A 21243-nucleotide genomic window follows, 5' to 3' on the forward strand; every position below is an offset into this window, starting at 1 on the left:
TGTTTGCTTGAGCTCCTGAAAAGCTAAGTTGCATTTCTCGTTCCATTCAAAACACTTATTTCCCCTAAGTAGTTTAAAAAAAAGGGAAACATTTGTCTGCTGCTCGAGAGACAAACATGTTCAGTGCTGCTATGCGACCTGTCAACTTCTGAATGTCCCTTTTGCACTTAGGGGCCTCCATACTTATCAGAGCTCGGATTTTATCAGGGTTTACCTCTATTCCTCTGTGTATGATCATGAAACCCAAAAACTTTCCAGATGATACTCCAAACGCACACTTTCCAAGGTTGAGCTTCGTCCTGTACCTTCGTAACGTAGCAAATACTTCCTCAAGATCGAAGACATGATCGTTCACTCGTTTACTCTTAACCACCATATCATCCACATATGCTTCAACCGTTTTTCCAATTAATTTGACGAAGACCTTGTTCATCAACCTTTGATACGTTGCTCCAACATTCTTCAGTCCAAAAGGCATGACCCTGTAATAATAGATGGCTGAGTCGGCCATGAATGAGGTCTTCTCTTGATCTTCTTCTGCCATGAGTATTTTTGTAATACCCCGAAAATGCATCCAAGAAGCTGTATAGCATATGACCTGACGTGCTGTCCACAAGATTGTCGATTCGAGGTAGAGGGTAACTGTCCTTAAGGCATGCTTTATTTAAATTTGTGAAGTCAATGCAGACTCGCAACTTCCCATTAGTCTTCTTGACAAGAACTACATTAGCAAGCCAATTAGAATATTGTACTTCCCGAATGATCTGTGTGTTAGCAAGCTTAGCAATATCCTCTTTTATGACTTCTCATCTTTCAGGTGCAAACTTTCCCTTTCATTGCTTCACAGGTCTTGCCTATGGATTTATGTTGAGTCTGTGCACTGCTACCCCTGGGTCAATTCTGGGCATGTCCTCAACATTCCAAGCAAATACATCAATGTTGCGGGAGAGACAATTCAATAGTTCAGCCATGACTACTGTTTCTAGCTTCTATGCAATTGTAACTTTCCTAGCAGGCTCGAGCTCGACCTCTTGCAACCCTTCTACTGGAGCCAATCTTTCATGATTCTCATGCTTGGGCTCAAGCTCTGAGACTTGCATGACGTTGCCTTTAATTTTTCGGACACTAGTCACATAACACTGTCGGGCCACTGTTTGGCTACCTGGAACCACCTTGATTCCATTATTTGTAGGGAACTTCGTAGCTAAGTGAAAAGTTGAGACAATAGCTCGGATTCTATTGAGCAGTGGTCTTCCCAATATGACGTTGTAGGCCATTGGAGTACGGACAACTTCAAAAGTGGTGATCTGTGTCACTTGCTTACGTTCTGACCCCAACTTTAAAGGTAACCCGACGATGCTTTCCGGGGTGATGACCCCGCCTCCAAACCCTTGGAGAGGTGTTTTGATTGGCTTGAGCTGTTCTGTTGAGATCCCCATTTGATCAAAGGCTTCATGAGACAGTACATTGGCTGTACTTCCATTGTCTATCAGAATTCTCTTGACTTCAAAGTTGGCAATGATGGCCGATATGACCAGAGCATTATCATGAGGGAATGATATGCCTTCCAAGTCCCTCGCTCCGAAAGTGATGTCCTCTATAGAACCAAGATCTGATTTTGAGATGGTTGGAGGCTGCCTGGCATACTGTCTACGTCGGCTGCTAGAATCTCTCCTCGAGGCCATTCTTCTGACAATGATATTGATAGTACCTGCGGTTGGTTGCTTGTTTTCCCGACCCTCTGGAGCCTTGTCTCGGTTCTGATTATTCCTCGGGTGCTTGTCATTGCTAACATAAGAACCAAAAAATCCCCTTTTCATAAAAGCTTCAATCTCTCGTTTTAAGGTGAAACAATCTTCCGTTGTATGTCCATGATCCTTATGGAAATCACAGTACTTACTCTTATCACGAGTATCGGGTGGAGACCGCAATCTAGGAGGCCACTTTAGTTCCTTCAAATCCTTGATCTCCATCAGAATGTTGGACCTCGAAGTGTTCAAACGAGTAAAAGATGTTGGGAGGGGGTCCTGTCTTGGCTTGACCCGAGGTGCATTTTGTCGCATATTAGACTCATGTGGCCTTTTCTGATCGGACTTTCCTGATGAGGAAACTTCTCTCCTTAGGGCCATGGTTTCTTCTATGTTAATGTATTTCTCAGCTCATGTGAGTAGCTTGGTTACTGACTTTGGTGGAGTCTTAGATAGAGATATCTTGAATGCTTCACACTTAATGGCGTATGTCAAAGCTGAGACTGGGTAGTGATATGTAGATCGGGGATTTGAAGCCTTTCCTTATTAAACATCGTCGTGAAACTACGAAGTGTCTCGTTGGGTCCTTGACGTATCTGCATGAGTGATGCGTCTGTCTTTTTTATTCGCTTGCTATTTGCAAAGAAAGCGGAGATCTTATCGGCCAAATCTGAGAAGGAGGCAATATAGTTGGGTTCCAATGTGGAAAATCAATCTCTAGCTGCATTTGTTAGGGTCTGAGAGAAGGCCTTGCACATTACTACATTCGATGCAACCTGTAGGTTCATGCTATCCGTGTACACATTGAGATGGTTGATGGGGTTAGTTGTCCCATCATACTCCTTTATTCGATGATACTTGAACCTGTCCAGGAGGGGACATTAGAGAACTTCTGGAGTGAATGGCCTATTGGGAGTGAATCTTGTTGTTGCCTGAGTGTTTTGTTACATACTCGCTGCTATCCCTTCTTAAATAATCTTAGCGAGTTCAGCGGAGTCCATTGTAACTGACCTTGAACCTAAAACCATTTGCGGTGCACCCGAAGTTCCAACCCCAACATCATCATGAGCTGTACGTGGAACTCGAGCTCGGGCATCTGCCATAAAATCACCTTTAGGGGTTGGAGTATATGATAGATGCGAATTTTTGTAGCTTAACAATTGGGTTAATGAAGCAACCTACTGTCGAAGATCCTCAAAAGCTCCGGCGGTAACAACAATTGAAGGAGGTGCTGGCATCTCTGATGATTCTTCTTGAGGGACATGGTGTTCCTCAGGAGGATGAGGGTTATCCAGGACGGATAAGCTTGTTGGAGGAAGACCTGAACGTGTATTCACCATGGCTTTTGGTAGCGCTTCCCACAGACGGCGCCAATGATGCTACCAAAAAAAATCGTACAAAGATCTCGAACTGGATGACCGAACTCCGAACTTGGGTGAACTTGAGTGAACATGAACGATCTTCGAATACCTGAAATAAAGGCAACAAGGTGCGTGCTTGTCGCCCCTCCGATGCTTAAGTCAGATAGAGAATATAGTGTGTGAGGCAATAAACTAAAAATAATGAAAAACATACCTAAAGAATGAGCCCGAGTTATGTATTTATAGGTGTTGGTGATATAGTCCTAGAAGGACTCATCCATGTATAATCCTTATCCTCGTAGAATAAGGAGTTCGTATTTTATTCCAAGTGTTCCACTTCAATTTGAGTTGAAAAGGGAATCTAGTAAGGTAAGAATTATAGGTTGGGTAGAATTAGTGCTCCCATAGGTCGTTAAAAAGGATTGACATGATGACATAGAAGCCCAACCTTGATTTGGCGGTTTTGAGGGAGGTTCAATTCGGGGTTAATGGGTCGAGTTCGGGACTCGCTAAATCTGCGGTCATCACATCAGTACTCATTTTTTTTTGTCTTATACAAATCAAATCTTGGAAATTACCGTGAGAAATACTACTTGTCATGGAGTTATTTTAGGGATGTCAACGAGTCGAGCCAAAATTCTAGGCTCGGGCTCGGCTCGGTTAAAGTACCCGAGCTTTTTTTCGGTTGCTTGGCAAAAAAAATTAGGCTCGACCTGACCTTTTGGCTCTGGCCTTTCCGAGCCGAGCCGGGCCGGCTCGGGTTTGGTTTTGGAATTTTTTTTTATTAAATAAAATGGCAGCAGGTTGCTTCCTTGTTTGGTAGCAATCTACTGCCCTATTTCTGGCAACAGCACGCTGCCTTGTTTATTATTATTATTTTTTTAAAAATATATGCTCCAAGCCTGCGAGCCACACGGGCCGACTCGAGCTTTGCTCGGCATCTAAAAATAGGGCTCGGCCCGAGCCTCGAGCCGGGCGGGCTCGATCTTTTTTCGAGCCAAACCACGGGCGGCCCGAGCCGACGAGCCCGATTATCATCCCTAAGTTACTTCATAAATTCATTAATTTGGGTTCCTAGAATGCATTCACTTATATTGAAGCAGTTTGATACTCTAATAATGATTATAGGTGTGCTTGATGCATTTATGCTCAAATCGTTCCATTTGCTCAGTGTTTCAATCAAATCAGTTTATCCTAGTAACTGGTTCATATCAAATCTATAAAGCCTGTTTTAGAATATTTTGGTTTGAACTTTTACCATCTAAGGAAGGACTTTTGTGTGGGCACGTAAGTAATGCTGAAAACTGATATTAGATTAACTCACATGTCTACAGCTTTGTGTTTAAGTCCACTTCTTTTAATGATCAATTAGTTGAAATTCACAGAGATCTCCAATGTCTTTCAAGAAATTCAATTAATGCAGGAAAACAATTTTATCAAAGCAAGCTGCAGATGCTATGCTTGTTCAGTCGGAATTAAATCAGTCTAAGTGAATTCTAAATTTATCCATGTTCACAATTAGGTAATTGACAAATATGCGTTCCTTAAAGGGATTGCATTCTATCCGTTTTCTTTTACCATTTTATTTTGGATTGATTTTGGGAAGCTTCTTAAAGTCGACGTTCCTGGATCAGAAGGTACTGTAAGAATTTTTAAATTAAAGATGGGCTTGTATGTGTGAATAATTATGTGTTAAATTATAGGCTATCGAATTCGGTTGAGCCCAATTAAAGTGATCTAATATGACTTCGATTTTGGGCTTTAATGTATCCAATTAAAGTATGGGTTTACATATGTGTAGAGATCGGGCCCAAGTCCTAATTCTATGATGGGCCGAATTAGGTCAAAGGGCATCCCTATATAAATAGGTTATGGTCCCCAGATCACACGCAACGAATTATTCATTCTCTACTGCATCCCATCACAGAGAGGAAAATGAGACTGCGTGTAGATTTGGAAGACCATATCGCGAAATTCATATTGCATTAACCATGTCAGATTCAGGTATGCTTCCGCATTAATTCTTATATTTCTTGATGATTTAACATGAAAGATCCGGTAATTTAAAGCGCTAAATTCTCCAACAAGTGGTATCAGAGCCTCTTCATGTTGAATCATTGAGAATCGAATAACATAATTTGGTTCTTGCAATATATTTTGAAATTTTCAGATTTAACAATTTTTGGTTATATATTTTGTTAAATTTGAAAATTTTTGCGGTATAATTCTTGTTATTTTCGAAATTCGGATTAATGGTTGAAAAAATTCAGATTTTGGAATTTTGGGTTCAGATTTTTGTATGAAAAATTTTTTTTTTCCCGGCAGCGGCAATGGCGCCGCTGCCTGCGCAGCGCTACGCAGGCAGCACCGCGGTTGTGCTACAGGCGCCGGCTCGTTACTCCGGGCGACGCCGGAGTGCGCCGCAGCCAGAAGAAGAAATTTTTTTTTTTTTTTTAGGTTTTTCAGTTTTCTGGTTTTTGGGGACAAGGGCTTCCTTTGTAAATTAGATAAGTTGAGGCCCCTGGTTGCAATTAGGGTTAGAATTATAAAATTAAGGTTTCAGTCCCTAAACTTTAAGTTATATTGAGATTTGGGCCTTTAAGTTTCAGATTTAATAATTCAGTCCCTAAGGTTTTAAAATTAATTAATTCGGGCCATTAAAGTTCTGAATTTATAATTAAAGCCCTCAAAATTTAATTATTAATTCAAATTGGCCCCCTAAGTTCATAATAAATTCAAATTGACCCCTAAAGTTTCAAATTTTTAAAATTTGATCCCTAAAGTTTTGAATTGGTCAATTTTGGCCTCTAAAGTTTTAAAATTTGTTCTAATTGATCCTCTAAAGTATTGAATTAATTAATTATGGTCCATAAAGTTTCAAGTTTATTAATTTCAACCCCTAAAGTTTGAAATTAATTAATTTTGCCCTCTTAAAGTTTTGAATTATTAATCCTAAGGCCCCTAAAGTTTAAAACTAATCGAAATATGCAAAACGGGTGATTTTCTTTCTCAAATTTTGGTATTAAAAACTCTTTTAAGAGATATAATATTCGAAAGTTAGTTAATTGAAGCAACATGTTGCCAAAGCAACCTCTCTTGACTAACTTAGAATGTTAAAAAGTGTTTGTGCATGTGTTATTCATAGGAATATTGGTCGGCCTAAAAGAAGGTCAATATTTAGCCGAATACATGTGCACCTGTGGTGATAAACGTGTGACGATTATTTGGTTTAATGTGTGATCAATAAACCGGTCCAAAGAAAGGTTTATTGATTGACACGTTGTTTTATCGTCAATGTTTGATCACTACACCAAGAGTACCGCTTACAAGTCAATATCTCTGTCCAAAGACTGGATATTGATGTTGTGCTTGGTATCTTGCGATGTGCCCTATCACTATTTGAGATTATTATTATTTTCATATTAAAGATATTCATGTGAGCTATTCATAATAAATATTCTCTAATTCAGTTTCAGGTTCTGCTGCTAATATCTCTGCTAGCATCAATTCAATTCCAATGTTAAATGGCACAAACTTCAGGGCATGGCAAGAGAATGTTATGATTGTTCTCGGAGTCATGGACCTAGACCTTGCTTTATGGGTCGATCAACCTGCTACACTTATTGATAAGAGTACCTCTGATGACAAGAGGGAGATGGAAAAGTGGGAACGATCGAACCGCATAAGCTTAATGGTCATGAAGCGTGCTATTCCAGAAGCATTCCGGGGCACTATGTCCGATAAGGTGACTACGGCTAAGGGTTTCCTTGAGAAGAGGTTTGCCAAGAATGAAAAGGCTGAAACAAGTACACTTTTGGCAAATCTTGTCTCAATGAGGTATAAAGGGAAAGGAAACATTCAGGAGTACATTATGGAAATGTCTCACATTGCTTCAAAACTAAAGGCACTCAAGTTGGATTTATCTGAAGACTTGTTAGTGCACTTGGTTCTGATATCCCTTCCGGCACATTTCAGTCAATTCAAGGTGAGCTACAACTGTCAAAAGGACTCATGGTCCCTTAATGAGCTCATCTCACATTGTATCCAGGAAGAGGAAAGACTGAAGCATGAGAAGATAGAAAGTGCTCATTTAGCCACCACCTCTAAGGACAAAAGCAACAAGAAAAAGAAGATTAATAAGGAAGCTGCAGGTACGGCACCGCAAAAGAAACAACATAAGGAACCAACTGAAGGCGGTTGTTTCTTCTATGGAGCTGCAGGTCATAAGAAGAAGAATTGCACCAATTACCACGCATGGCGTGTAAAGAAAGGTACTCTTCTTCATTTGGTTTGTTTTGAGGTTAATTTAACTTCGGTACCTAGACATACATGGTAGATAGATTCTGGTGCAACAACTCACATCAGTATGTCTATGCAGGGTTGCCTGAGTTGCCGAAAACCAAGTGATGGTGAAAGATACATCTATGCTGGCGACGGTAATAGAATGGAAGTAGAGGCAATAGGAAAATTTAGATTATTGTTAAAGACTGGATTTTATTTAGATCTTGTTGAGACATTTATTGTACCGTCTTTTAGACGAAATTTGATTTCTATTTCTGTTTTGGACAAATTTGGTTATACTTGTTCTTTTGGAAATGGAAAATTTAGTTTGTTTCATGATTCAAAATTGGTTGGTTCCGGTTCTTTATCAGGTTACGATAATCTTTATTCAATTGAGACAATTGCTTCTTATAATGAAACATTGCATGTAAGTACTCGAGGTGTAAAGCGAAAATTAAACGGCGAGAATTCTGCCTCGTTGTGGCACAAGCGATTAGGTCACATCTCCAAAAGGAGAATTGAGAGACTTGTGTCTGACGGGATTCTCGACCCTCTTGACTTCACAGATTGTGATTTGTGTGTCAACTGTATAAAGGGAAAACAAACCAATAAAGGAGATTTCAAGCCAATAGGACTTCGGACGTCTTAGAACTTATACATACGGATATTTGTGGACCATTCCCTACGGGTTCTTGGAATGGTCAACAATATTTTATAACGTTCATAGACGACTTTTCAAGATATGGCTACATATATCTCATTCATGAAAAATCACAGTCACTGGATGTGTTCAAAAACTATAAAGCTGAAGTTGAGAGCCAACTCGTCAAAAGGATTAAAAGCGTCAGATCTGATCGTAGGGGTGAATACTATGGCAGATATGACGATTTAGGTGAACAGCGTCTAGGACCGTTTGCTAAATTCCTAGAGGAATGCGGTATCGTCCCACAGTACACTATGCCGAGTTCGCCCACTATGAATGGTGTTGCTGAAAGACGAAACAGAACGCTTAAGGACATGGTGAGGAGTATGATTAGTCATTCTACCTTACTAGAATCTCTCTGGGGTGAAGCATTAAAGACTGCAGCTTATATACTCAACAGAGTTCCAACTAAGGCCACTGATAAAACCCCATATGAGCTTTGGATGGGCAAGAAGCCTAGTTTGAAGCATATACATATTTGGGGGTGTCCAGCTGATGCAAGGCCCTATAAGCCAAATGAAAAGAAATTGGACGCAAGGACCATCAGTTGCTATTTCATTGGATATTCTGAAAGGTCTCTGGGTTACAAGTTTTATGATCCCACAACTAAGGCAATTTTCGAGACAGGAAATGCTAGGTTCTTTGAGGATGTTGAGTTTGCGGGGGGGAGAAAGGGTTACAGGCTTTGTCTTTGAGGAAGAATATGTTGAAATTCCTCCAATTGCCATTGACAATGATCAGGTTTCTATCTCTGATATTGTTCAAGAAGCAACTCTGGATGAAGACAATGTCATACATCCCTCTCAAAATCAACATATTGTTCCAGAAGAACAAACTCTACACCCTTAAGAACCAATGCCATTAAGAAGATCCACTAGAGAGAGGAGAAGTGCGGTTTCGAATGATTACATCGTATTTCTTCAAGAACATGAAGTTGACATTGGAATGGTGGAAGATGATCCGATCAACTTCCGTCAAGCTATGGAAAGTTCTAACTCTCAAAAGTGGCTCGATGCTATGAATGAAGAGATAAAGTCCATAAAGGACAATGACGTATGGGACCTTGTTCCATTGTCTGAAGGTGCGAAACCCATTGGTTGCAAATGGATATTTAAGACCAAGAGGGATTCGAAAGGTGATGTAGAGAGGTAGAAGGCTCGTCTTGTTGCAAAGGGCTTTACACAGAAAAAAGGCATCGATTATAAAGAGACTTTCTCTCCGGTTTCTTCGAAAGACTTTTTCAGGACTATAATGGCATTGGTAGCACATTTCGATCTTGAGCTACATCAGATGGATGTTAAGACAGCGTTTCTCAATGGTGACATTGATGAAACAATTTATATGGTATAACCAGAAGACTTTGTATCGGACGATGCAAAGCAAATGGTTTGTAAATTAAAGAAATTCATCTATGGACTCAAACAGGCGTCTCCTCAATGGTATTACAAGTTTCATCAAGTGATCATCTCATTTGGTTTTGAGACGAATTTGGTTGATGATTATATATACCACAAGTTCAGTGGGAGCAAGTATATTTTTCTGATTTTATATGTCGATGACATATTACTTGCCAGCAACGATATAGGCTTATTGCACGAAACCAAGAGATTTCTAGCAAAGAATTTTAAGATGAAAGATCTTGGTGATACCTCTTTTGTATTAGAAATTTAGATACATCGAGATTGTTCTCGAGGTATTCTTGGATTATCACAAAAGAGCTATATCGAAAAGGTACTTAAAAGAATGACATGCAAGATTGTAAACCATGTGACACCCCTGTGGCTAAAGGAGACAAGTTCAACTTAAGTTAGTGCCCTAAAAATGACTTGGAAATTAAAGAAATGCAGAAGATTCCTTATACCTCAGCTATAGGGAGTCTGATGCATGCTCAGATTTGTACGCGTCCGGATATAGTGTACATCGTTGGGATGCTAGGGAGATATTTAAGTAACTCGGGAATGGATCATTGGAAAGCAGTCAAACGGGTCATGCGGTATTTACAAAGAACAAAAGACTGCATGCTCACATACAGGAGATCGGATCAGTTGGAGATCATCGGTTATTTTGATTCCGATTTCGCGGGATGCCAAGATAGTAGGAGATCCACTTCAGGCTATATTTACCTGCTTGCTGGAGGTGTTATTTCCTGGAAGAGTGCTAAGCAGACACTCATAGCTACTTCTACCATGGCAGCGGAGTTTATAACGTGTTATGAGGCATCAAATCATGAAATATGGCTGCGTAATTTTGTCACTGGGCTGCGTATTGTGGACAATATAGAAAGACCACTTAAGATATTTTATGACAATAAATTAGCAGTGCTGTATTCTAATAACAACAGGAGCTCGATAAAGTCAAAACACATAGAGATCAAGTTCCTTGCTGTTAAAGAAAGAGTTCAGAGTGGACAAGTGTCAATAGAGCATATTGGGACAAACTCCATGGTTGCGGATCCGCTTACTAAAGGATTGATACCCAAGGTCTTTCATGAGCACACTGCTCATATGGGTATAATGTCTCTTGAGGATATTTAGTTTCAGTGGGAGTTTGTATTTTTGCTTTTCATATTGGACACATGTACTATTATTTTGGATACGGTTTAAAGTTAAAGTTATTTTCAGTTATAAAGTTATTTGGTTAATTATCTCTGAACTTGTTTAAAATGATCTCGCTAAGGTATTAAGGTGGACCAGTTGGAAATAGGCATGTTACAGATCACATTACATGTAATTTCCATGCTACACATCCATGCTTAATCCATGTCATTCGGTTATATTGATATACGTGACCATTGATGGGTTTAGCTTCGTGAAAGTAGCGAAAGCCGCTTTGATCCTATGTTGACATGATTGATGGACGGGATTGTTTGGGGATACATTCAGTAATGATAACAAAATTCTGAGTACTCATAAGGTTATGTTTAATGCACAATTATAAGGTGACACATATAACCCAAATTGGAGATTGTAAGAATTTTTAAATTAAAGATGGGCTTGTATGTGTAAATAATTGTGTGTTAAATTATAAGCTATCGAATTCGATTGAGCCCAATTAAAGTGATATAATAAGGCTTCGATTTTAGGCTTTAATATATCCAATTAAAGTATGGGTTTACATATGTGTAGAGCCCGGCACAAGTCCTAATTCTATAATGAGTCGAATTAGGTCAAAGGGCATCCCTATATAAATAGGTTATGGTCCCCAGATCACACGCAACGAATTATTCATTCTCTACTGCATCCAATCACAAAGAGGAAAAGGAGACTGCATGTAGATTTGGAAGACCATACCGCGAAATTCATATTGCATTAACCATGTCAGATTCAGGTATGCTTCCGCTTTAATTCTTATATTTCTTGATGATTTAACATGAAAGATCCGGTAATTTAAAGCGCTAAATTCTCCAACAGGTACAACTTTATAAACTATTTGCTTAAACTCTCTTGTTCTACTTACATCCGTGCAAAACAATTTTGAAAATGAAACCGTGCGGAATATGGCTGCTTGCAGGTTATCAATGGAGGTCTCAAATGAACACGTTGAAAGAGAAAAATTGTATGCTCCCCACATACGTCATCTTGTGGTCGATGTGAGAAGCAAACAAAGTCGGGGTTAAGATTTGGAGCAGAACAAAAGGTAGCAGCATTAAGCGTGTGTTTGTAATGCAATACTGAAGATATTGGAGAATACTATGAAGAAGATTTCAACTTTTACTTTAGTATTGTCCAGGTATAATCAAATCTACCATACCAAACATGCCATAAAAGGCAATTAAATGAAAAAAGCATGGTTGTTCCCTCATACAAGCTCAAAACATTCTCAGGCAGCATGTGAAATCCTGCTGTCACTCCTGGTGTTCTGGAATATTATTGGACTTGATACTGATGACCCGGTGAAAGACAACGATGAAACTAGTTGTGGAGAGCTAAGTGATACTTGACTACCTTAAAGAACATTGTTTAGTGATTTATTGTGAGGATATTTCCTTAATTTAGTCTGGAGCTGTTGAATCACCTTGCTGGATATATTGCCAGGTGACTGGTAGTCTCGTACTGTATTGAACTGAAAATCTTCCTCATTTGCTTGTGTATATATTTGTATATATAATCATGCTGTCCAAATATCATGCCTGATATCTAATAAATTTCTCCAAAAAATGTTGTTGGATTTCGGTCCATTTGGGAGTTATTAAGATGGGCTGTACCGTTCAAGTCCAACACTTGTCGAGTCTGATTCCTACCGCTTGTGGCCCACATGGGTTGGCCCGGAAAAACCCAATTTGTAATCAGAGTTGGCTAGCCATGCTCCGAACTAGTTTGAGTTATCGATAACTAAAACTTATCTTAGTGAAGTTGGATATAAAAGCATCATTAGAGATTAACTGGGCAATAAAAAAAAAAAAATTAAAAAGGATTTTCTTGTTCCTTTTTAAAAATCGAGGATTAACTTGATACCTAAACAATATGAATGCGACTGACTCTACAATTTTCTCTAATTCTTGTGAGTTGGGATCCATTTCTACTTGCTTTACTAACGTGACGGCTACTGCTTGCATCAGAGAAATAATTTATTTTTGCATCATTTGAATTCTTTTGGCATAGTGCACGAAACATTTATTGCTCAATTCTAAATAATTCAGTGAGTCAATGATGCACACGCAATTCAGAACATCACTTATCGCAAATTGTGGATTTCTAGGCACATGGGTTTCACCCAAATTAATATTATATTGTATTTTGTACAACGTCAAGAAGTTAAATTACTCCACATTCCATTTATGAACATTTTTTAGAGTGATTTTGAGAATTAATTTTTTGATCGTTAGGAGAAAAGTGGGGCCCACTTGTGAGAGAAGAAGTCAAACACGACGGTTGAAATGGTGAAATAACGGTAAAAAAATCACTCTCAAACAAACTGTATATAAGATGATTTTCTTAATTTTTTATCCTAATTATATAGTTACATTTCTTTGTTGAGAATATTTTATTTTGTTTGTTTACTAATTTAAACCTGATTAAGTTTTATAATTTTTTTAAGATATAGTTTTTTTCCTCAAAAATAAAATAATTTCTTTATATTTAATTTATTTATGACATCATTTTAATTTTGATTACTTTTCAACTTTAGACCCTTGATTTTTTTTCATTTCAATGCATAAGGCCATTTTAAAAATATTAATTACAAGGGCCGGTTTATAGTAGATAAACACAATATTATTATAGCTTTCTATCAATGCCCAGTTCGTCCATTGTTTTAAGCTACTTGATTATTATGCATTATTGTACCTCGAATAATTCAAATCAATTAATAAAATATTATTAATCTTCGATAAAAAAACACACTTTTCGTTGTCTGGTGTTTGAGCCCTTCACAAAAGTTCCATTTAGCATAACTTTTATTTCTACTTTTACTTCTTTTTGAAGATTTTGTGAAGAAATTTACCTTCAATTTTTGTTTAGAAATTAATTTTTAAAAGTACTTTCTATTATGTAAGTTCTTTTAGAAGAAATCATATCGAAACAACTTTCTCTAAAAATCCTTTTAACTACCTAAAATATTTTTATAAAATTAGTTAAACGGATCTAAAAGTTACTTTTGGACCTCAACAACTCATTTTGACTTTTCAAAATACGAGGGTTTCTAGGCAAGGAGTATTTAGGGATATTAATACCCCCACAAATTTAAATTTTATTTTCTTGTACTTTATATTTCAGTCACAAAGCAATTTTTACTTTTGGGTGTCATTATGATTATAATCCCACTTTGGAATGAGAAGTGATAAGGACTAAACGTTACCTTTTCATTTTCTATTTTCTATATTCTATCATTTTCTATTTTAAATCTTTTTAAAGTAATATTATCTAAGTATTTTAATATTTAATACATGAAAATTGCCCCCATCCTTTATTTGATCAGCATAGATCCTCCATTTTTTTATAGGTATATGTTTTCCTTTTTCGTGCAAGAGAGCGGCATTTCAGTGAAGAAGAGTCTCTCTCTCTCTCTCCCCCCATTATTTAAGTAGTACGCAAGTGATCCAAGAGAGTGACCAAAGTAGAGTGAAGAAGGGAGAAAGCATGGGTTGCAGAGGTCTCTTTTTCCTAGTGATTTTCTCTCTTTCAGGCTTGTCTGGTTTTCTAGCAGAAAATGAGGAACCAGCAGGGCTTGTAATGAACTATTACAAAGACACTTGCCCACAAGCTGAAGACATCATTAAAGAACAAGTCAAGCTTCTTTACAAACGCCACAAGAACACTGCTTTTTCTTGGCTCAGAAACATCTTCCATGACTGCTTTGTCGAGGTCCAAATTCATATAAATCTCTCTTCTTTGCCCCTTCTTTTTTTTTTTTTTATCGGTGCTGAAATCTCCCAAATTGCAAATTTTTTTTTTTTTTTTTTTTTTTTTTTTTCGCTTTCTAGTTTTGAGGGCTTTATTCATAACTTTTATATTTCACATATGTGGTGATGCAGTCATGTGATGCATCTCTACTGCTGGACTCGACAAGGAGGGTTCTGTCTGAGAAGGAGACTGATAGGAGCTTCGGAATGAGAAACTTTAGATACATTGAAACTATAAAGGAGGCTTTAGAGAGGGAGTGCCCTGGAGTTGTCTCCTGTTCAGATATTCTTGTCTTGTCTGCAAGAGATGGAATCGTTTCGGTAACTTCATATTTCCTTTCACTTCACCCCTCCAAAACTCACACTATTCTGTGTCGTTCCATCCTTTTTTATTTTTGAACTATAAAGTTGGTTTGTTTTTAAGTGTCTGTTTGTGGGTTCTGATCAGATTTATGAGTAGAATTGCAAGACAAAATAGAATAATAATTTTTTGGAATTTGTATTTGTTCTATTTTAAAGGTTGGAGGGCCATACATTCCTCTTAAAACTGGAAGAAGAGATGGTAGAAAAAGCAGAGCAGATATACTTGAGCAATACCTTCCAGATCACAATGAAAGCATGAGTGTTGTTCTTGAGCGGTTTGCCAACATTGGAATCGACGCCCCTGGAGTTGTTGCTTTACTAGGTATAAATCCAGAGTTATGAAAATTTTGCACGTGTTGACCTCCGATGAAAATTTTAGTTTTGCATGTGAGGGGCTTGTTGAGGGCTAAACAAATTAAGAATGGAAAGAAGTAAAGAAATGTCCTAACACAGCTCCATTTGCTCTTACAGGTGCTCACAGCGTGGGTCGAACCCACTGTGTCAAGTTGGTTCACCGTTTGTATCCAGAGGTGGATCCTGCCCTAAACCCCCACCACGTTGAGCACATGCTCCACAAGTGCCCCGATGCAATCCCCGACCCTAAGGCTGTCCAATACGTGAGGAATGACCGTGGCACGCCTATGAAACTAGACAACAATTACTATAGGAACATATTGGATAACAAGGGCTTGTTGATTGTGGATCATCAACTAGCCACAGACAAGAGGACCAAGCCATTTGTTAAGAAAATGGCAAAGAGCCAAGACTATTTCTTCAAGGAGTTTTCTCGTGCCATCACTATTCTCTCTGAGAACAACCCTCTCACAGGCACACTAGGGGAAATCCGAAAGCAATGCAATCTTGCCAACAAGAACCACTAGAAGGTTTTTCACTGCAATTGTACTTATAGCTGATCCCAAGTTTGCTGGGAACGAGCTTAGTTTGTTGTTGCTGTACTTTGGCTCATCACTTTTGTTCTTTGTACTAATGAATGAGAACAGAGTGAGGGAGACAAAAATAAGATGGTTTACTCATCAGTTGGTGTGTGTTTTTCGTACAATTATTACCAGTTCTGTAGAAGGGCTAGACTTTGAGCATGGCCATGTTAATGGTGAGTGTTGGGGTAAGGATGGATGGTGGTGATGGTGTATGATGAATGTTTGTTGAATATAGAAGGCATGACTAGTTCACATAATGCCCTCAATTACATTTGTCACTTTACTGCGATTACTCAATGATTATTTTTCTTGATCGTCGATGCATGAAGGATCTTTTCGCATAAAAGAAATCAAGAAATGTCCCAATTACCATTTTGTTTCACACATTCACTTCAGTTAATTTGGGGAAACGGACGCAAGGAGTAATTGAGCATGGTTTACAAAGTTGAAGGATGAAATCGGAACAAAAATTGACCAACCGAAAAAAGCGACACAAGAAAGAAAATCCCACAAGGGCCCTTAAATAAAGAGAGATTGAAGTGCAGAATTTTCAAGGGTATAAAAATAGTAGAGATTCCCTTACACAACCAAATATAATTTTATACATATAAATAAATGTCATTTTGTGGACAAGTGTGTGATTGTGACACAGAAATAAATGCTTGCTGTTGAAATCAATACATAGATATTACCCGAAAACAGATGCCCAAATCTGATGCAATAAATTACTTTAATTAGCAGAGAAATATTTTAATAATTTGAGGTGCCTTGGACTTCCAAATGGATTGCCAAACTACACGTGTCTTCGATATTTAAGAGGGGATAAGAGATTTTAACGTCTGTTTCTTCATTAGAACGGTCTTGTAGCCTACCTTTCAACTCAACAAACATGTCATAAACGTACATTACACAATATGGAAGTGAGTATGCAAAAACACATCAACAGCAAGCAATCTGAACTAAAAGCTCTCACAAACTCAAACTCCAACTTATCTCCTTTTGATGAAGAGATCGAATGGTTCGTGTTCCTCGGACCTCTTCTTGAGATTTCAATATCTCAGCAGAATTCTCTCATCAATCCGAAAATTGAAAAGATACTCCCCTAGAGGCTAAAAGAGCTTCCCCTGAAGTTGAGTTCCGCTTCTCATCATTGTACAGAACTCCTCATAATTGATTCTCCCATCCTATAAAATGCAACATTTGTAAAGTCGCAATAGTATATGAATGACCCGAACTGTAAATCGAGCATACTTACGTTATCTGTATCCACCTCTGAAATTATTTCCTTGATCGTTGATTCATCGCCCATACCATACTCCTTCATAGCATTTTCCAGTTCATCTCTTGTGATGTAGCTGAAACGACATTAACAGTAAAGAAAACCTAATTACGAATAAAGCGAATGAGGATTAGCTGACGACAAATATTTGGACACGGTCACGTCTTACCCACTGTTATCCTTGTCAAAATACTGAAAAGCTTTGTACAGATGCTCATCTCTTTCGAGCTTATGCCTGTGCATTGTAGCGGTAATAAATTCAATGTAATCGATTGTCCCGTTGCCATCCACATCAGCCTGAAGAATAAATGGTTAAAGCTGAGGAAGCAGTCGATAAATAATGGTCGAATTAATTTTTATTCAATCATTAAGTGAAACTCACAGCTTCCATGAGTTGCTTCACTTCAACTTCCGATAGTTTTGAGCCTAGTCGAGTCAATCCAGATTTCAGTTCGTCATAAGTGATTGTGCCACTCTTATCTGTGTCCATATTTGTGAACATTGCTTTAAGGCCTTGAATTTCTTCCTCGGATAAGTTTTGCGCAATGACCTGAACAAGTGGCCAAACGCAATAAAGGATGGTGAACATCTTACTTACTATCGTGTATGTTACACATTAACTAAACAATAAGTTACCTTTAGTGCAAGTTTCTTGAGCTTATTCATCGCCCTGAACTGCTTCATTCTGGAAAGCACAGCATTATCTATTGGCTTGTCGGGTGCTTGTCCTTTAACCCAAGGGTGCTCTTTACAACATAAAGAATAAGAGAATTTTAAGTTCAGTCACAATATCGTGAAATAATAGTAAAAAAGCTAGCATGCAAAAGCGAACATAGATACCGTCAAGGCTATACTAATTAGTTCTCAAGTAAAAATCCTTAAAAATCCTTTTTAAGGTGGAAACCACAAATTGAGGGTACTTGATAAGATTAACTAATGTAATCAAGAACACAACTTCTGAAATATAGTTCAGTAAGAAACTTATTTGACATAATAAACTGGTTTCTAGATTTGAAATAAACCATCGAAGGCATGTGTGATGAGAGAATTTATACCTTCTATGTTTTAGAATAGATGAATGTTAGGCATCAAGCCCTAGTCCCTATCCCGAGAGCAAAAATGCACAAAACTTAAAACAGTAACATACAAATGCAAATATAAGTATAAAATGGCCCATTCTTAATGTGAGAGCTATGTCCACTAGCCATGCAGATTTTCCAAGAGATTATAATATTTTCCTTATACCTCTCTGTCTTATCTCAGAGAAATATGGCCCCCACAGATTCCTTATATAATGTAGGAATCAAGATCGATCCGAGGACAAAGGGATAAGTGAACATCATAAGTAGGCTCCATAGAGTCCAATATTAGGATGGTTTCGCCAAACAAAGCAAAAAGAAAATAGATCTTCTTGTGCAAAAGAAGTTCGTTACAATATGATGATTTAATGGGAACATTACCTAGTACTTCTGCTGGAGTAATTCTCTTTTTTGGATCCTTTGTCAGCATCTTTTGAACAAGATCTTTGGCACTATTAGATATGGAGGGCCATGGCTGGCCAACAAAGTCAACTTCTTCTTTCAGTATAGCGTTAAATATCCCCTTTTCAGTTTCTGCGTCAAAATTAGTGTTTAACAAGAGAATTGCAGAAGAAATTACGCTCGTTAATTCGTCTTACCAGCCCAAAATGGAGGCACTCCACTGAGTAGGATGTACAAAATAACACCTGCACTCCATACGTCTATTTCCTTTCCATAACTTCTCTTCAACACTTCAGGAGCCACATAATAAGCACTACCAACTATATCACGGTACACCTTCCCTGAGAATGGAAACAGGACATTTATTGTTTAAACAGAATACAAAATTGACTATCATAAATATGACAATACTGAAATGTCTTGACAAACTTATCATTAAATGGTGTCGAAGCTTCAAGAGAACTTAAACCCGAATGTGCAAAAACTTCTCTAAACCAATTATGAAATATGGAAATATCTTGATTTTCATCAATTTGGGCAAAAAAAACGTTGTCCGAGTCAAATTGTTTCGATATCTAAAACTCCATATAAACCCCATGTCTATGCCATTACCATGTATGAGAACGCATCAACTTGAATTACGAGTTGAACAACTTCAGTAACAGGTTGCCTCGGCAAGTACGAATTGTTGGAGAGATCAAAATGAAAAGTAAGCACCATAATGACCGGACAATGACCCCCCCCCCCACCCGCCCCCCCCCCCCCCCTCCACGCCTTTTCTCTCTCCATGCTTAAGGAGCCTCAATAACAGCAGTAATAGCAACAATATCCCAATCTTACAGCTTTTGAACTGAATATGTCCAACCGGAGTAGAAAATAAACTGTAGCAGTCCTATTATGTAAATGGATAACAAGAAGTGGTTATAACTTATAACCACAAGTTTCTACATTGATGGCAAATAGTACAACAAACATTATGCATATGCTCCATAATTTAAAATTTATTCTCAGTAATAGAAAAACTCGAATTTATACTTACCCTCTTCTATAAAAACAGATAGCCCAAAATCTATTGCTTTTAACATTGAACTCGGGTCCTTACTAGCGAGCAAAAAATTCTCCGGCTTGAGATCCCTATGCAACACCCCCATAAAATGGCAATGGTGAACAACATTCACAATCTGCCTACAAAGATCAGCAGCAGCTTTTTCAGAATAATGTCCCTGAGCAATAATCCTATCAAAAAGCTCCCCACCAGCACAAAGTTCCATTACAAGATGCACAGAATGCCTATCCTCATAAGCACCCTTGAATTCGACAATATTCGGCTGCCCACTCAAATGCTGCATTATATGAACCTCCCTTTTCATATCCGCTTTATCATTCTTACTCACAAGCTTCCTCTTCAGTATAGATTTGCAGGCATAGGTGTGGCCAGTTTCATTCTCAGTACAAAGACAAGTTACCCCAAACTGTCCCCTCCCTAATTCTTTCCCGAGAGTATATTTTGATCTCACATCCTCAAAGGGCTTTCCTAAAATGTTATTGGGTTCTAATCTATGAACTGGATTCTGGGGTTGTGGGGATGTAAGGTTCAGAGGAGGCGGTGGTTTCTGCGGTGGTGGCTGGTGGTGCCGTTCAGGTTCAGGCTGAGGACTGAACTGAGTTGATGGGTTTTGAGCATTTTGATGGATTTGTTCATACCCAGGGCTTGAGTGATTATTCTTACTGAAACATCCGCCCATTCTTTTCTCAACAGATCACAAAAAGGAAAAATCAAGATTGGAAGTTTTCAACGGGATCTCTTCAAAACTATTAACAGAATATAATCTTAAAAATATAAAATAAAATATTACAGATGAGAAAATTCTTGAAATTTAAGCAAAACCTAAATCAGATTTCACTTATCAAGTTGACAAAGGTCTCACGAGGCTCATGTATGTTGACTTGCGGATCTGTCGTAGATGAAAGCTCAATTTGTTCTGTTGTCCAAAAGAAAACGTGTTTCTTTCGCTACAATCCTAAAATTGGTATGGCCTACCATTTAAAAACAAAGTAAAGAATTTTTCGCAATGTCTTCTTAGGCATTGTTGTCAACCCGGGGTGCCTAACCCAAAAAAGAAATGATATATTTTCTTTATGTAATAATTAAGAAAAAATATTTTCTTAAATTAAGTTCACCAATAAATTCTATGGTAAAATAAAGCAAGAAAAAAAAATATATTAGCCCCCCGTTTGTTTCTCATTATTTGCTTATTAAAATAAACAATATGACCGTTATCCATCATATCAAGCTATCATATTTGACTTTTTATCTCTTGTGTGTAGTCTATAACGGTTAAATTTTTCATTCTCATTTTTACATTAATGTGTACGGTATATGAGTAAAAAAAATTCATAGACAACAAAATAATAGTAATTTAATTGTAAGAATGATTAGTTTTAAAAATACATATAGTGATAAATTTAATTTATAAACTAGTCGATGTACGTGCGTTGCACGATTATTGTATTTAATGTGTCTTTATTAACGTGATGTAGAGATTTTAGTTTTCTTGACTAATTATACTTTTGAAGTTTGAATTAAATTTTTTGGCATGAATTTTTTCCGCCAGTTAGTAAAAATTAGATTTAAAATTGTGGAAATATAAGTAAAAGTTAATTTTAGTAAAAGATAAAATTGTAAGAATATAAGTAAAAGATTTAAAATTAGATTTTTTGGCACTGCTTTCATGCGGGGACTCCCCGT

General features: G+C 37.7%; 3 protein-coding genes across 3 annotated transcripts; 1 reads left to right on the forward strand and 2 right to left on the reverse strand.

Annotated features, from left to right (window-relative positions):
* Window positions 1-989: 989 nt before the first annotated feature.
* Window positions 990-2129, reverse strand: LOC111400717. The gene has a single exon (XM_023028107.1). The coding sequence runs from the start codon at window positions 2127-2129 to the stop codon at window positions 990-992; it is 1140 nt and encodes a 379-aa protein (XP_022883875.1).
* Window positions 2130-14048: 11919 nt separating this feature from the next.
* On the forward strand, window positions 14049-16012 carry LOC111402428 (peroxidase 42-like). Its single transcript, XM_023030722.1, has 4 exons — window positions 14049-14395; window positions 14566-14754; window positions 14953-15118; window positions 15268-16012. The coding sequence occupies exons 1-4, from the start codon at window positions 14171-14173 to the stop codon at window positions 15675-15677; spliced, it is 990 nt and encodes a 329-aa protein (XP_022886490.1). The 5' UTR covers window positions 14049-14170; the 3' UTR covers window positions 15678-16012.
* Window positions 16013-16447: 435 nt separating this feature from the next.
* LOC111402427 (calcium-dependent protein kinase 21-like) lies at window positions 16448-20475 on the reverse strand. The gene is made up of 8 exons (XM_023030721.1): window positions 19534-20475; window positions 18692-18835; window positions 18474-18626; window positions 17650-17759; window positions 17396-17563; window positions 17183-17310; window positions 16990-17089; window positions 16448-16918 (listed from the first exon to the last, which is right to left on the reverse strand). Exons 1-8 carry the CDS (start codon window positions 20237-20239, stop codon window positions 16844-16846), a joined length of 1584 nt encoding a protein of 527 aa, XP_022886489.1. The 5' UTR covers window positions 20240-20475; the 3' UTR covers window positions 16448-16843.
* Between the last annotated feature and the right edge of the window lie 768 nt (window positions 20476-21243).

The sequence above is a fragment of the Olea europaea genome, chromosome 10 (assembly GCF_002742605.1).
Source record: "Olea europaea var. sylvestris chromosome 10, O_europaea_v1, whole genome shotgun sequence".
Classification (NCBI taxonomy): Eukaryota; Viridiplantae; Streptophyta; class Magnoliopsida; order Lamiales; family Oleaceae; genus Olea; species Olea europaea.